Source organism: Zonotrichia leucophrys, chromosome 8 (assembly GCF_028769735.1).
Source record: "Zonotrichia leucophrys gambelii isolate GWCS_2022_RI chromosome 8, RI_Zleu_2.0, whole genome shotgun sequence".
Taxonomy (NCBI): Eukaryota; Metazoa; Chordata; class Aves; order Passeriformes; family Passerellidae; genus Zonotrichia; species Zonotrichia leucophrys.
This window is the reverse complement of record NC_088178.1, coordinates 7,376,006-7,392,302: the sequence shown is the minus strand read 5'-3', so window position 1 is coordinate 7,392,302 and position 16,297 is coordinate 7,376,006. Positions and strand designations below refer to the sequence as shown.

Genomic DNA, 16,297 nt, shown 5'->3' with positions numbered 1-16,297 from the left:
CAGAAGTTAGCTGTAATGTGAGCACAAGATGCTGACAGCTCTAATAATGTGTTCTGTGGGTCAGCATGCTATTCCTTCACAGACTGATTATGATAAGTAATGTAGTTTGTGTACTTGCTTTTTAATTCCTTGCTGTCTTTTTCAGGTTGATTCAATGTGAAAATGAGGTAGGAAAGCTCTTGTTTGTGACAGAGATCCCGGAGCTCTTACTGGAGGACCCTAGTGAAGCCAAAGAGAGTCTCACCTTGCAGGAGACATCCATGGTGGAGCCACTGTGTGCTGATGGGAGCCCTGGACTCAAATCAGTGCTGTCCTCTGGCAGAAGCCTGAGCAACAGCTGTGATGCAGGAGAAAAACCCATGGTCACCTTCAAAGAGAATATCAAGCCCCGGGAGATGAACAGAGAGCAAGGGCGCATCTACCCCCCGAAGGACATAGCGAGGGAGAGGCGGGACTTTAGCAAAGGAATAGTAGCAAATAAGAACGATGGCAAGAAGGATAACAATAAAAGGAAGAATGAGACCAAGAAATGTGGCTTGGAGAAGATGCAGGAAGCAGGAAAGCAGAATGTGGCAGTTCAGGTAAGCCTTTAGCTCAGAGGGATACTGTGCCTGAGACAGTGCCGTATTGTGTCAGGGCAGTCACTGCTTGTGTATGGTAGAGGTGAGAGCTTGCTGTGGGCCCTGCAGCTGCAGCTAATGCTCAATACTATAAAATATTTCTACCTCAAAGACCAGGTGATGGTGATCTTAGCATCTCTTTGCTTTTCCTTGATGCTATCTTAAAAAAGGAGAGAGAGGGAGAAAAATAGTGCAATGAGAGATGCTACAACTGTCGTAAAAACCCAGATTTCTACCCATTCCACAAATCATTTAAGCCACCAAGGCAGCTCACGTGGCCGGGTCATAGTCATGGTCTTGCCTTGCTGAGGTCTGTTGTGAAGGAACTGCGTACTCTGCATTTTCACTTCACTTGACTGGTGCACATTCAACAAACTGAACATGTCACAAAAGCAGCAAATTGTATATATGTGGAGTAAGATCCTCTGTGATGTGGGTGCAACCAAGTGTCTGTCAAAGTAAAGAAAGCCACTGTGCTCTTAAATCATCAATCTGTGCTCAGGCACTTGGTCATAAAGGTTTGGTTTTGGCTGCTCTTTTACCAGTTATATTTTTTAGAGGCATGCTTTTTTTTATCTATTTATTTGAGCATTACATATAAAATATATCAAGTAAGCAGTGAATTTGCTGGTCTGCCTTCCACCGAATCATAGTAAATGAGGGCAGAGAGTGTCAGGGCTGATCTGATCTGTACCTGGACAATTTGGCTGTATCTCAGTCATTCCCTGATAATAACTGGAACCATTCAATGGTAGTGATGGAGATTTCTGTTATTTCCCTTGAGAAACTGTTAGTTCTTCATGATTCTTGCAAGTGGAAATTATTTTCTAATGCACCTTATGTCCCTTGCCTCTGTGTAAGCCCATTACTGCTGCCCAGGACAGGTCTGCAGAATAACTCTTCCTCCTCTTTGCAGCTGCTCCAAAGGCCTGTGCAATTGAGGTCTTTTCCCCAGGCTAGACAAACCATCTCTCAGTTTTTCCAGCTTGTGTTGTTTAGGAGCCTTGGGTTATTCTCCCTGTTTTCCTCCTGATGATTTGCTGTTAAACATCCTGGTTATGAAATGGAATGTCTGAACTGGCAGCATTATTCAGTTGGTTTTGCAGGGGAGCCATATCTCAGAGTACAGAGGGTTTCTGTAAAGGCTACAGAAAGCAGGGGGCAATAATTTATGAGTCATGGAACATGATTCTGGTATCTGAAAGCCAACATAGGTGAGTTAGAATAGCAAGTTTCTAACTTATTTGTCACATGGATCTGGAATGTCATTGCAGGTCTGAGCATAACTCCCAGCTTTGATCTTTGTGCCCCCATCTTGCAAAAAGGGCTTCAGGTGGATAAAAACCTGCCAGATCTGAGGATTATGTGTAGCTTTCTGGAGAGGGACAATAGCTTATTTATCAGAAATTTGCTTGATTTAGTCTTAAGATACAACAAACCTATCTGTAGCAGAATCTGATCTGATGTTGTCTGTTATTGTTTGTCTGTTCTTGAATAGAAATTAATTTTGGCTTTCTAACTCTGTCTGCTCTATTTTGGGCAACAAGTCCAGGGAAATACCTTAAGTTTAGTATAATTTGGTGGGCTTGCTTATCCAGACCTGCTCCAGAATAGAGGGAGGGCTTCCTTTCCCCCACACTGAGAAACCAGTGTAGGTTTCATACCAGTTGATGGACTGTTTGTGTTCTGCTTTGGCACTCCTGACAATTTCATGCTTTATTTCCTACATAGTTCATTGCCTTCAAAAGCTTAAAGGCTGCAGTTCTTACTTGGCAAAAATGTGAAGAATGTGGTACAGAGGTGATCAGTCCTGCTTTGCAGATACATGGCAAACTTGCTCAGGCAGGATGTGATCTGGGTTGAATCTCTGCTCTCTAGGGAAGGCAATGTTAGGAGCCGAGGAAGCTCAGTGCAGATTAACTCCAAGTGTAGCATACTCCTAAGAGGTCCCTGTGATAAAATGGTGCCTCTCTCAGGCACTGTGTAGGAACACTTAGGGCTATTATGGGGGCAAATATTTGGTAGCATTGACACTTCTGCGGTAATATCAAGTAGAAGCAAGGAAGGAACTAAAATTTGTCTTGATTAATTGATTTTAGTAATTTATGTTTTTATAAAGTTAACTGTAAATCATGCAGGGGGGCCTTTTGGAAGCCATCCTCTGGAAATGTGTTATAGCATACTTGAGTTTTTGATGGATGGAGCTTGAGTTTTAAAATGACATGGCAGGAAGAATGTCTTTGAATTCTCCAGCATTTCCATAAAAGAATGCATAGTGCTTGATATGGGTTGGAAAAATATTTGGCTTATTGTGGAGGGAAAAGGGACAGCACAATGTAAGTTAAATGTGCTGAATGTGATGGAGGGTGAAGAGATGCAGCATGAGCAAGGGCCTGCATTGTTCATGGTGCTTGGCATCAGCCAGAATCTTGAGGTGGAGTTCCTTCCAGACTTTTTGTAGTGGGAAATGAAAAACCCACCCAAATCTCCCAATTTTACAAATGCAGAAAGAACCCTACACTCCCATAATTTCTAAATGGAGAAATTCAATTTGAAAAAGAACTTAAGAAAGGATATGAATGCATCTGTCCCTTTACTACTGTAATTTGGCAGAAAACAACTGTCCTGTAACTCCTTTCAACTCAGCAGCACTACGTGTCTAAATAAACCCCACACAGTTATGGTGTGGGGGTTATTGTTGTTGTTTGGTTTGGATTTTTTTTAATTTGATCCCTGATACAACCCTTTCTTTCACTCACCTTTGAGGCTTGGTGTCAGGTCTGCTCCTGGGCCCTTTCTGTATTGCCCGGGTTCCTTGCTTGCTGTCTTTTTCCTGCCTGCTCCATCTTGCATTCCAGGCAGTTCTGCCGAGCTGAACAGAAAGGGAAAGTAGTCTTCCCCTCTGTCTTCCTCCCCAGGAAGACCCAGACCGCGGGAGACTCAGAATAAGGTAAACATTACATTCCATTCTTCTCTCTGCCTTTTACTGGTGCAGCTCTTGTAACATAACGCCCCACAGTGACACAGTAAACTGAATGAGGTGAAGCACTTCTGCTGTTTGTCTTGTATGCTCTGGGTCAGAAGAATTCCATAGTGTGGAGTTGGTGCATATACACCACTGTATGGATTAGGCTGAGAGGACTCCCCAGGAAGAGTGTGGCAGTGCTTGTTTTTTAAGGTGCTGCAGGTAAGTAGCATAACTTAGGATGGAGCAGTGCCCTAGAACTGTAGCAGCATCTGCACTTTTTGTTTTTAAACACTGCAGGTGAGCAGCATGGTAAGTTCCTTGGATGGTGTGAGATACTGTGTCTGCTTCTCACTCTCATGCTAGAGAAGGAGCCTCTTGCATCTTCTGAGCAAATATCCTTGAGTGCTGTTGTAAGGTGAGAAGTGCCTGAGGACATGCAGGGTAATCTGCCTGAGGTCAGTGAGGAGGGCTCTGTGTTCCAAAGGTCTCTCGGTTACTTAGGGAAAAGAAAAGAATTGCTCAGACAATCTGAGAGTTTAATTTTTGGCTTGAGATATGATATGGTTAATATGGAAATTTAGGACAAGTGATTTAATTTCTTTGTACTTTCTTTTGTATCAGGTGAAATCCCAGACGGAGATGAGGAAGACTCCGGTATCTGAAGCCAGGAAAACACCTGTAACTCAGACTCCAAGCCAGGCCAGCAGTTCCCAGTTCATCCCTATTCATCACCCAGGAGCCTTCCCTCCCCTTCCTAGCCGGCCAGGTAATTTGCATCATTCTTTTGAAGTGTCATTGATTGTTGACTGAAGAAAATCCTGTAATAGTGGTTAGTACAGCCTGTGGAAGGTAGGGGCTCTGTTAATGACCATGAAATTTCCCTGTTGAACATCTTATCAAGTAGTAAAAAGGGGCATAGCAGAACTGCAACAAGATAAATAAGGTTCCTTATGCTTTGGAATCAAGGTTTGTCATGAAATCTGCCACCTGCCTTCTGGTTTAGTGGGTGTGAGATCAAGGAACTTCACACTAGGCTCTTCCTGTAGTTAGTCTGAACATGACAAAGCTTTCTGCTAGCACTGCTTCTGAAGCATTCCCTGTGCTTCAGACTCCATTGCAAAAGATCAATCACACTGCTTGCTTTAAAACTCACTTTCTTTTGTAGTGGTGCTCATGTTTGAAGCTGTAATTTGTGTGGTCTTACTTGTTGCTGTTGCTGCGTTGTGTGTCCCATTTTGCTATGGAGTCTGCCTGTCACACCTTGCTATCCATGTTTGCTCTGGAAGTTGTGTCTTCCCTGCACGTGTTACATGGAGCTCCTCGATATAAGATAGATGGGCATCTTCCCTGTCCCAAAGTCAGCATAAAATCTGACCTGTGAGACACAGAATTAAAGCTTGCCCTCCAAACTGGCTTTTCAGTGTAAATTACAGGGAAGGAATCGATCTTACAGATATGAGGATTTGTTTGGTTACCATCTGTCTCTGTCTAAATTGATCCAGAGACTGGTGATCCTCTGAGAGGAGGCAGTTCACACTTATTGTATTGATTGCTTCTGTGTGCTCCTGCAGAAGTTTAGTCCCTGAAAATGTGTTTGAAGGGGAGGAAACTTTGGGCGTAAAGCATCAAAAACCCAAGAATGATGAAGGGAAAAGGTAGTGCGGGTGAGAAAAAACAGGGAGACTGAGGGACAGGGAACACAGGGATGTGGAAACATACGACCCTCAGATACTGCTATCAGTTCCTGGAATATTGCAAGAAAGCTCCAAAACAAATCTGGAATTCCTGTGTGATCACAGTCATGCACATGCCAAGGTGAGGAACAGCATTGTAGTGCATGTGTGCAGACTGGTGCCTCCTTTCCTAAATAAACAGCACAGGAAGAGAAACCCCCACTAAAAGTTTGCTGGAGGGAGTTGTATGCTCTGTCAAATTGTGATTAAAGGTGCATTTTTTTTATCTTTTTCAGGATTTCCTCCTCCAACCTATGTTGTCCCCCCTCCTGTGGCTTTCTCCATGAGCACGGGGTATACCTTCCCAGGTGGTGTTTCTGTCCCAGGAACCTTCCTCCAGCCCACAGCTCACTCGCCTGCAGGAAACCAGGTGCAAGGTGGGAAACAGTCCCACATTCCTTACAGCCAGCAACGGCCCTCTGGACCAGGGCCAATGACCCAGGGACCTCAGCAAACACCACCTCCTTCCCAGCAACCCCTCTCATCTTTACCAGCTCAGGCAACAGCAGCACAGTCCGCAAGCCAGTTACAGGTGCAAGCTCTGGCCCAGCAGCAGCAGCAGTCCCCCACGAAAGCGGTGCAGGGCCTGGGGAAGAGCCCACCACACCACTCTGGATTCCAGCAGGTAAACTTGGCCTGTGCTAGATGCTGGGCTTTATTTAAAAATAAGTGGCAATGTTCAAAACTTGTCTTCCTGGATTACCTTTCAAAATTGTCATTAAAGAATTTTTTTGATTGTGAACTTCTGGGCAAATTTGAAAATGAGCTGAAGTTTATTTGGTGTGAACATATGATGCTGTAACTGAAAGGAAGGTATGTACTGGAATGGAATGTCTTTTCTGTCATCTGTTTGCTGTGTATTTCTGATACAGACAAGGTATGGAGGGGGTATGTCTGTCTCAGGCCTTTCTGGTTTTCTTGTGTGAGTGATGAAGGCTGAGTGTGAACCTCCACCTGCACTCTCCTTTGGCTAACTGGTTGCAGTGTCAGTTCCCTTACAGCTCTTAGTTCCTTTGCTCACCTTGTGCTGGAGAAAATCTCCCTTCTGGCAAATCTGGACCCAATGGTGAGACCCTGCTTGTGTTCTGGGCAGCAAAATGCTGGCTCAGTACTTTACTGAAGGTTTAGTTTGTAGGCTTTTGGGTTAAAGGTACTGGATAGAGTAAGGATTATACTTGGCTGTTGGTGTAAAGCTTGACTAGAGAGCATTAGATGTCTATGGAAATTGCTTTTGATGATTAGCACAGACATTCCACAAACATTCTGATTTGCTATCATGCATGAGCCAGGCTCACAGCTTGGATGGAGTTAAGCATTCAGGTAACATGGGTTGTTCCTCCCTGCTGGTGAAATCCTGTGTCTCTGCCTCAGTATCCACAGACAGACTCGTCGAAGCAGCTCTGGAACCCCCCTCAAGTCCAAGGCTCCCTGGGGAAGATCATGTCTGTAAAGCAGCCCTATTACCTGCAGGCCCAGGACCCTCTCAAACTCTTTGAACAGTCATTACAGCCTCCTGTGATGCAACAGCAACCTCTGGAGAAAAAAATGAAGCCTTTCCCAATGGAGCCATATAACCAGAACCCCTCAGAAGTCAAGGTGCCAGAATATTACTGGGACTCTTCCTATGGCATGACGGACAACAGGGTGATGAGCCAGCAGTCGGGCATGGACCGCAGGGGGAAGCGGCAGGGAGTGTTTCGCTCCGAGCAGGATGCTGTCTCCAGGATGACCTTTGAGGTAAGAGCCGTGCTGCAAGTGGGGAAAAGTAAGGCTCTGGAATTCCTGGCAGCTCTTGGCATTTCCCTGTTTCAGGAATGCCCCGTGGTCCCAAGTAGGTCAGTGTAAACTTAATTAGAAGGGACCTGAGCGTCAGTACCTGGAGTTCCAGCACAAAGTAATGAATTCCCCATTTTAGTAGGCTGTGTGTAGTGTCAGTCTCTTGAAGATTTGGTTTCAAGTAAATGTAAGTCTTGTTCAGTATGGATGTGACATCCATCTCTGTGTTGTGTCTGCCAGGTTGAGAAACATGGCAGCTGATAGTTTTGGGGAAGATGCTTGTCTGCAACTGGTGAAAACCATAAAAGCTACCCACATAATTGCAGTTGAATTATTGCACTTTAGGTGAACTCCTAACACTGCTATAGTGAATTGAATGGCTGAGGCTGCAATAGGTTGAGCAATCAAGGATGGTAGCAGTGGTCTTGTCTTGCAATTTTTTAGTTTGTTTGTTCTAGAAAACCCCACCACACCGAGGGAGCTAAATGGCTTCCTTAGCTCCCAGCTGCAGTAAATGGAATAATGTGATCATGATTCATGTTGGTGTTAAACCCACCAATCTCTGTTATTTATTAACAGTCCAGGAGTCATCTGTGAATGCTTTTGGTGATGTTTATAAGGAAGCTTAAACAGAGGCCTTTTAAACCTTTGGTTGCGTGTGCCTCTGTAAATGCACTCAGGACATTGAGAAGGTCAGCTGGTATCACTTGGCTTTTCCTTCCAAGAGAAAAGCCAGACAATGTACAGGAGTACAATGTACAGACAATGCGCAGTACTACCCTGATGTCAGGTTGTGGTTTTTAGATGGAGACAGGGTCAAAGCCTGGTCTTCTTTCCTAAAAGGGAAACCTTGCCAAGGTGCCAGCACGTTGTGCTGCAGAGAGAAGCTATGCCTGTGATGCTTGTGCTTTAAGCATCCCTCTTTGCAAAAGTAAAGATGTCCAGTCTGACCAGCACTGAGCAGATTTACTGGCTCGGGGGCTGGTGAGCTGTGTGTTGGCATAGTAGCTGTCACCAGTGGAAGTGAGTCTCATGGGATTTAAACTCCACAAGCAGGGAAAAGGAGATGATGCAAACATGATTCTACTTGAAACCTAAGTTACTCCCAGGTCAGCTGTAGAAGAATGATGAAAAGATTTTGTTTGCTGTCCTTGCACGTGGCAGCAGGTTCAGTGTGTGGCATGGATGCAAGGGGAAGCACTGGCTCTGCTGATTAAAGCTCCCTGCTGTCACTTGGGTGCGTGGTCCTCTCCCCGTGCACATTTGGCCACGTGGTTGTTTCTGCTCAGAGTTCTCAGTGTGTGCCTCAGCACTGTTCTCACCTCGCCCTCTGCATGCTGCTTTCTGCCTTCCTCTTGCTGTTCTCTCTCTTGCTCTGGCTGTTCTCTCTGCCTTCTGTTGTCTCACTGTGCTCATTTCTGTCACTAGGACCCCAAGAGCTCCCCTCTGCTTCCTCCGGACCTGTTAAAGAGTCTGGCTGCCTTGGAGGAGGAGGAAGAGCTGATTTTCTCTAATCCTCCTGATCTTTACCCAGCTCTGCTGGGGCCTCTCGCCTCTCTTCCTGGACGAAGCCTCTTTGTATGTATTTGCTGCTTCTCACTCTTAACTGGCATCTCTTTCTTCTGTGAAATTATAAGAAATGTGAAATTTCTTTCTCTCCCCCATACCTCCTGTCCACTTTCCTGCCTCACCTTTGAGCTAGTTTTCACAGGGGTGAAAACTACAGCTTTTGGGCTGAATCCAGGCCTGCTAATCTGTTCAGAAATCAGAGTAATTGTGGGGTTTTTGTAAGTACAGTCCACAGGAGAGGTGTTGATGCATCATGGTATATCATTTAATGCACTTGCTCTTCTGCAGTTGTATAGGTTTAGTAATAAAGAGTGGGGACACTGATAGAACTGTGGAGAGTCATCAGAACCAGGGTGTAGTGACAGGACAAGAGGGAAGGGCTTCAAACAGAGGATAGGTTTAGATGAGATACTAGGAAGAAATTTTTCCCTGTGGAGTTGGGGAGAAGCTGTGGCTGCCCCATCCCCGGAAGTGTCCAAGGCCAGGTTGGGTGGGGCTTGGAGCAACCAAGGATAGTGGAAAGTGTCCCTGGGCAGTGGAGTGGAATGAGATGAGTTTTAAGGTCCCTTCCAACCTAAGCCATTCTGCAATTCTGTGATGTGATTTGTGATTATAATCTGCATATAAAAATTCCATAGAGGCACTGGGATGCTGCTCCTATTCAATGCACAAGAATTCTTAAGGAAGAAGGATGGCTTTGGAAGAAAATAGCAATTAACTGAATAAATACACAATAACTCTTATAGAAATACAGTCATTTTTGACAGAGGGGGTTTTTTCCTCCTTTTTTTTGTACTAAAACCTTCCTAGTTCACTAGCTGGGAGGTCTCAGAGCTGTTGAATTTTTAAATTGCCTCTGAGAGTGCAGCATGCCTTTCTACTATGGCTACAAGCATGTTCATTAAATCATGCTCATTCAGATTAGTAGCTGTAAAAAAGAATTCTTTGTGACCACTCAAAATTTCTGATTAAATCTCTTCCTCAGTTATTTTACCTGCCATCCCAAGGAGTTGCAAAAGATACTAATTTCTGTCTCATTAGATAACTTTGCTAAGAAACTAATAGCTGCTGCTTTAGCAGCTTCCCTTGAAGCTCCTACTGTTGTGTCTGCTGCCAAATGGAAGGAAATCCGCTGTGAAGCCGTGTGGATATGCAGAGTGGGAATTTTGTCTGGCTTTTAAAATGTGCTTTCAAAGTAACGAGCTGTCACTTTGAAAATCTAACAAGCTAGGAGCTGCTTGCCAAGAAAATGAGGCTGTTTGTCTTAGGTTTACATGATGAAAGCAAAAATATTCCAGGTACTGTGGCTGTGTTAAAGACAGAAAGATGCTAGTTCGGATTTTTGTGGTTTGAATAATAAATTTTAAAACATCTGACATGCTGAGCTGGTGAGAATGCAAGAGGAGGTTATTTGTAACAAGACTACAGCTTTTATTTTGGTTTACACACATTTTTACTTAGGGTTTTACTAATGCTATGGCTTGGTGATGCACATCCTAGATTTGGTGGTGTTCATTGTCTACCAGGCAAGCTTGATAATTTTTCTTTGGTTTCTCTCAGTGATAACTTAGCTATTTTTTCTCTGAATAGGCTCATTTCAGAGACCCTGGTTTTCACTCCTTAATCATAGTAAAACCCAAACAGAAAGACAAGAAATATTATGCTGGAAATAACAACTGTGTGAGACAGAGGTGGCATACATGCTGCATAAAAGGTCATGGCCCGTAGTATCTTTACATGGAAGTAAAATCCATGGAGAGTTTTGGAACCTTACTTTTTAACATTTGGGTTGGATATTTTTTTCCTTCCTGTCTACAAGTAATTTATAATGGAAATGAGAGAGTGCTAAATGAAGTTGGACTACTAAACCTAATTTAAAAAGCACTTAACTGCTCTTGCTGTCTAAGAGTATCTCTACAGCAGAGATGCTCTCAGAACTGAAAAGATACTCTGTCAGTAGCCACATACAAGAGTCTAATCTTGTTTGAAGGAGTCCTTGTGTCACTGGGAAGGGTCCTGTCTCACTTGTACAAGGTTTTCTCACTTGTGCAAGGTTTTACACAACCATAAGGTGTTTTTGGCAGGAGCCTCCCCCTTAGATGTATCACAGTATTAGACTTTGCATTTGAAACCTGTTCTGGGTCTGAGACTCTCAGCTGTAATGTTTGTTGATTTGTAGATTATTAATTACAGGTAGTAGGAAAACTGCTGATATTTTGCACTTGTTAGCTTGCCTCCCCTGTCCTCCAAGGTGCTGGAGGTAAAATGCAAGGCAAGTTGTAAAAGTGACCAAAACCACTTTGGCAGTTTCTGATTACGCACTTTGTTCCTGGTCCCTACGCTGAGCACTAACTGTGCTTTTCCCCTTTTTGCTTTCTGAAGAAGTCCCTGCTGGAAAAACCATCAGAATTGATGTCTCAGTCATCATCTTTCCTGTCCCTCAGCGGCTTTTCTCTAAATCAGGTGAGTGTGAACCAGAGTCCAACACCTTTTGCTGTTTCAGCTTGTGATTAAGCCAGTGGAAAACCTGAAAGAAATCCACACTGATGTGTAATTCCACTCTGCATCAACCCTAATCTTTGCCTTTATCAGTTTTCTTCCCAAATTCATCTTAGCTATATCTCTGCAGATCTTATTACTGAGTTCAGGGGCCCTTCCTCTTAGTGAAGCCATGAAATTGACTGAAAAGTGGATCTCAGGGTGCTGTGGTGTGTAGGTTTTTATGTCCAGAGCAATTGATTACCTATTCTCTCCCAGAGAATTGAGCATTGTCTTGATAGAACTTTTCTGAGTACTGGGAATCAAGATTTTGTGAAGACTTTGCAGTTCAGCCAGGAGAAATCTGTCTTGATTCAGAATGTGGTGTAGTTAAATTAAATGGTCAAAGAAGATGGGGCTTGGAAGTGAAAAAGGAATTAGGAACTATTTTGAACTGGAATTGTTTCCTTTGTACAGTCTCAGTGTTTGAAATAAAAGTCTAACACACAGGTTCTTATATTGTTTGGTTTTTTTCAGGAAAGATATTCAAACAACAGCATGTTCAATGAGGTATATGGAAAAAACATCAATACCAGCACAAAAACAGAAGTCACCCCTTCAGTTGCCCATCAGGAGACTTCACTCTATTCTCTCTTTGAAGGGACTCCGTGGTCTCCATCCCTTCCAGCCAGCTCAGGTAATCCTGGTACAGCATTTCTTGTGTCTAGTGATTTAAGAGGATTTGAGTTAATTCTAAACCAACTGCAAGTTATATGTAACTGGAATTAAAAAAAAAAAAAAACAAACAAAAAAAAACCCCAAACTTGCTTGGCAAGATCTCTGAAGGTTTCTGTTTTACTTTATATATCTGCAGAAATACGAGGGGATTTTGTAATTAATACAGTGTAAGAACTTGGATTTTAATTTAAGTAGTTGAGCAGGATAAATGTTGTAGGAGGTGATAAATCCTGAAATCTCTTTAACTTGGTTTCCTGACAGCCATTTGGGAGTAGTGCTTTAACTCAGACATCCATATACTTTGTGTTGCATTTTTTTGGAAAAAGCAGGAGGAGCTGGATTTCATAATGCAAATATTTGAAGAAGAAACTGTATAAGGGAAGAGTGGAGGAAAATACAACAGCAGTGGGGTTTGTTGCATTGGTTTTTTACTGTTAAGCAGCCCATAAAGCAGACCAACTTCTTTGTTAGTAATTATCTTAAAGGCATAAACCATAACTATTACATCTGGATTTTAATCTTGGAAGAGTCTGAGAGAGGAGTTAGTTGAATCTAAGAAAAGAGTGGATTTTAAATAACACCTGCACTGGACGAGATGTTTGGTGGGACTTGTGCACCCAGCCAGGAGAAGCTGTTGTGAGTGAAATGGAGGGAGTTGCAAAGTGCTTTTATTCTAGCAGGGTTTTTGGCTCACATGGCTTCAACTCCCTCTCCTTTCACCTCTTCATGTGTTGTGTTCTGCCTGTGGACAGCCTGCTTCATGCTCCCTCTCCTCTTTTGCTCACTAATGAGTTCTGGTCTCAATTGTTTTAAGACTCATATAAGTGCAAAAAATTCTCAGACCTGGGAGTTGGAGTTGTAAACTTGCAAACTCCTCAAGGTCTAATCTAATTTTTCAATTGGTTTGTCAAGCTTGGAGATAGTTATTCTTTTAGTTTGACACAAGTTCTTCAAGAGACAGGGGGGAAACTGCCTTTGCCTAACCAGCCCTCATGAGGTGTCCTTTGGGGTTTTGTTTTTCTTGCAAGCATTAAACACAGTCGTTCTGTTCTTGTAAATTTTTCACTCAGAATTTAGGAATTTGCATTACGTTCATGTAATGGAGGGAATAAAAACTGACCTTCAGCATTGTAGCAAACTGGGTGATGGCAGAATTTGCAGCAGCACTAAGAAATTCAAAACTGAGAGGCTCCTGCTGTCTCTGCTGACCTTTTTTCCTCTTCCCTTGTAATCCCTAGATCATTCAACACCAGCCAGCCAGTCTCCTCACTCCTCCAACCCCAGCAGCTTGCCAAGCTCCCCTCCAACCCATAACCACAATTCTGTTCCTTTCTCCAACTTTGGACCCATTGGGACTCCGGACAACAGAGACCGGAGAGTTGCAGACCGCTGGAAAACAGATAAGCCAGGCAAGTGCTGGGTTCCAGTTAGCATGGAGCTGTCAGACACCATCATCTGATGATGCTTGTTTTGCACTGGTTTTGCCATCTCACTGTGAACTTGTCTTTCCGCCATTTTAGCAATGGGAGGGTTTGGTCTGGACTATCTCCCAACAACATCGTCCTCTTCAGAGAGCAGCTGGCACCAGTCCAGTGCTCCCAGTGGTACCTGGGCAGTGCAAGGCCCTCCTGCCATGGAGGACTCCTCTGCTGTGCTTATGGAGAGCCTGAAGGTGGGTTTGGCTGGGGCTGTGCTCAGGGATGGGTCTGCAGGCTGGATGATCAAGTGATGGCCATTAGCCTGCTGGAAGTGTCAGAGTTCAGTGCCAGAATCCCAGAGATTTTCCTGCAGATTCACTTACATGAGGCACTGTGGGAGGTGTCACCAATGCAGGAGGATGTCACAAATTTACAGTTCTTGCTGGTTTTGAGATTTTGTGGAACAAGCCCAGGCTGGCAGAACTGGAAGAAATTCTAACATTAGCTTTGACTAGTCTAAAATTAGTAATAGTTAATGTGGGATGAGTTTTTATGGTAATGAGAGTTCTGGAGGAGGATAAAGTTCTTCCAGGGAGTCTCTTTTTAGAAGGTTGTCTTTGAAGTCTGGTTAACTTTCGTGATAAGCCAGGTATGAGTGATAAGGAGGGAGCATATACAACATGGTGTCTGCTTTCCCACCTGGCTGTGTGATGCAAGGAGGTGCTATTGTTGGCTGTTTGTTTTTAGTCCATCTGGTCCAGTTCCATGATGCACCCCGGCCCCTCGGCCCTGGAGCAGCTGTTGATGCAGCAGAAGCAGAAGCAGCAGCGCGGACAAGGTGCCATGAACCCGCCGCATTGAGACAGAGGAAACATCCTCACAACGACGGCTCCATAAACCATGGCATGTTGGGTCTGTGGGACTGGCACACACAGTCCTGTGCAGGTGGCAGCCCTCTCTTCTGTTCCTTGCTGTCAGGAGGGCGTAAGTGCTCCACCAACCCACTGAGTGTGCACAAAACGTCTGCAGTGCAAGCAAATAACATCAGGAACTCTCCCATCCCCCGGGCCCTTCGGAGGGAGAGAGGAACTGCTGTTTGGCTCACTCAGTAACCCAATATCACCGCCTCTCACCTTCTCCATTGTGCATGTCCCCAGCCACATGGGAAGTAAAAGCTGAGAGCAAAGGGCAGATGGGAGAAGCCAATGAGAACTTCTCAATCCTTTTCCTCTCTTTGGGGAGATACAATAGGAATCCATTAATGATTGCTTCGCTGACTGAGAATGTAGTTGAAATTACTCCTAAACATCTTTATTACTATCTCAGTAGTAAGATCACACTGAATTCTGTACACAGACGTGCTTCATAGTCAGTGTGTAGCAATGAAAGCCCCAGTTGCTGCTCCAGTCACAGTGGGTGGTGATGAGGTGGGGCTCTGCATCCCGGCCTAGTAAAGGAGTTTCATGAAAGAGAGTCTGGCACTTGGCACTGCTTCACCCGGAGGCTTTGGGTGGGTTAGAGACTCCAGCATGAAATGTCCTTCTCTCAGTAGGTGTTTGAGCTATAAGGGGTGACATGGGGCCTCACAGCACTCTGCTGAAAAGCAAGTTAACTGCTATGGGGTTTTAAATTAATGTGTGATTCCTGTACATTTTACTGTAGCATAGTGGCTAGCCCCACAAAGGGCAGGCTAGTCTGTGCATTCACAGCCTGACTCATTTTAATAGGTAGGTAGAAAGCTTTCAATGGGTTTTTTTTTGTTTTGTTTTGTTTCGGTTTGGTTTTGTTTTTTTCTCTTTCCATCCTCCCATCTTCGCTAAACGCTCGTAGTTTCATTACCATGGCAGAAAATAATCAGGGGTCCAGCAGGGCTGGGTGAATCCGACAGCCAGCCCAGACAGCATGGGGCATCCGCACGCCCGGTGAGGCACAGGTCAGCTCTGCAGAAACCTGTCCCAGCTGCAGCCCCAGGCTTTCAGTGCCAGAAACAAATCCAAGGCACCCATGGACACACGGAAACAGCACAGTGCTGTTCATAGACGAAAAGGTGCAGAAGGGAAAAGGAAAAAAACCATTTTATTTGCTATTTATTAGGGGGAAGGAAGACTGGAAGTTTTGTTAAAGAAAAGGACAGCGTTTTTGTTAGATTTCCCAGGGAAGTTACAGAAACAGACTCAATGTCCATTTGCTGTTTTTAGCAGTAGGGGTTTGTGTGATGATTCAGGATCTCTGGGCTAGAATTCAGCTGCAGAACAAAGCACATGCAGGAGCCGAAGTGACGCTGGAGTCTGGGCAGCCCCAGAGAATACAAAAAGGGAAGGCGGAGGAGACCCAATACCCTCGGGGGTGCGAGAAGCTCCCTACGAGCTCCACCTGAGCAACATCGCTGTTCTGTGTTGCATTTCAAAGCTGTATTTCCTTTAACAAGTCCAAAAAGTGAAGTTCCCACCCGGTGGTAACCCAGCCCACCCTGTGTGTCCCCTCCAGCCCTCCCGCTGTGTGTCCAAGCTGTGTGCCCAGGCAGCTGCGGCATCCCCGTGTTGCACCGTCACTGACTCTTGCACCCCAGACCAGGAGCACCACCTCACTCCCGGCCGGGCAGGTCCAGCTGCACCCTTCCACTTGTGCATGAGCACCCGGCCTTGGGAATGCATCTGTGCCCCCTGCCCTCCAGCACCTGCAGGAGCAAGGCAAGGGGCCCCCAACAGAGAAACTGGTTTGTGTTGTAAGCTTTTTTTGTGTTTTCTGTCTGTCTGTGCAAGAACTGCAGCTGCCGAAATCAGCTTTGCCTTTAATTAAACCATGTTCTCTCCATCCAGGTCTGTGTGTAGCATTTATTTCCTGTGTGACTTGGCTTCAGGCCTTTAAAAATGCATTACTTTTCTGTAGAAGCCAGAAGAATGTTTGAAGTTGATTTTTTTTTTTTTTTTTTAATTTGAAACAGACCTAAATGAATCACAGTGGCTTGGGCTTGGTACAGATAATTTGGTTGTGGTT

The 16,297-nt window shown here is 44.5% G+C and overlaps 1 protein-coding gene across 4 annotated transcripts in view; it reads left to right on the top strand.

Moving 5' to 3' along the window:
• The window catches only part of SMG7 (SMG7 nonsense mediated mRNA decay factor), a 51,909-nt gene extending 35,795 nt beyond the window's left edge, over positions 1 to 16,114 (top strand). For 2 of the 4 annotated variants that reach the window (XM_064719447.1, XM_064719446.1), the window contains exons 14-23: positions 146 to 581; positions 4,210 to 4,354; positions 5,558 to 5,946; positions 6,693 to 7,058; positions 8,526 to 8,675; positions 11,049 to 11,129; positions 11,682 to 11,841; positions 13,121 to 13,291; positions 13,403 to 13,554; positions 14,048 to 16,114. In XM_064719447.1, the coding sequence (XP_064575517.1) occupies positions 146 to 581; positions 4,210 to 4,354; positions 5,558 to 5,946; positions 6,693 to 7,058; positions 8,526 to 8,675; positions 11,049 to 11,129; positions 11,682 to 11,841; positions 13,121 to 13,291; positions 13,403 to 13,554; positions 14,048 to 14,161 (2,164 nt within the window). In that variant the 3' untranslated portion in view covers positions 14,162 to 16,114. The remainder of the gene's footprint in view (positions 1 to 145; positions 582 to 4,209; positions 4,355 to 5,557; positions 5,947 to 6,692; positions 7,059 to 8,525; positions 8,676 to 11,048; positions 11,130 to 11,681; positions 11,842 to 13,120; positions 13,292 to 13,402; positions 13,555 to 14,047) is intronic. The other 2 variants (XM_064719448.1, XM_064719449.1) reach the window with 2 other exon arrangements.
• Positions 16,115 to 16,297: the final 183 nt, after the last annotated feature.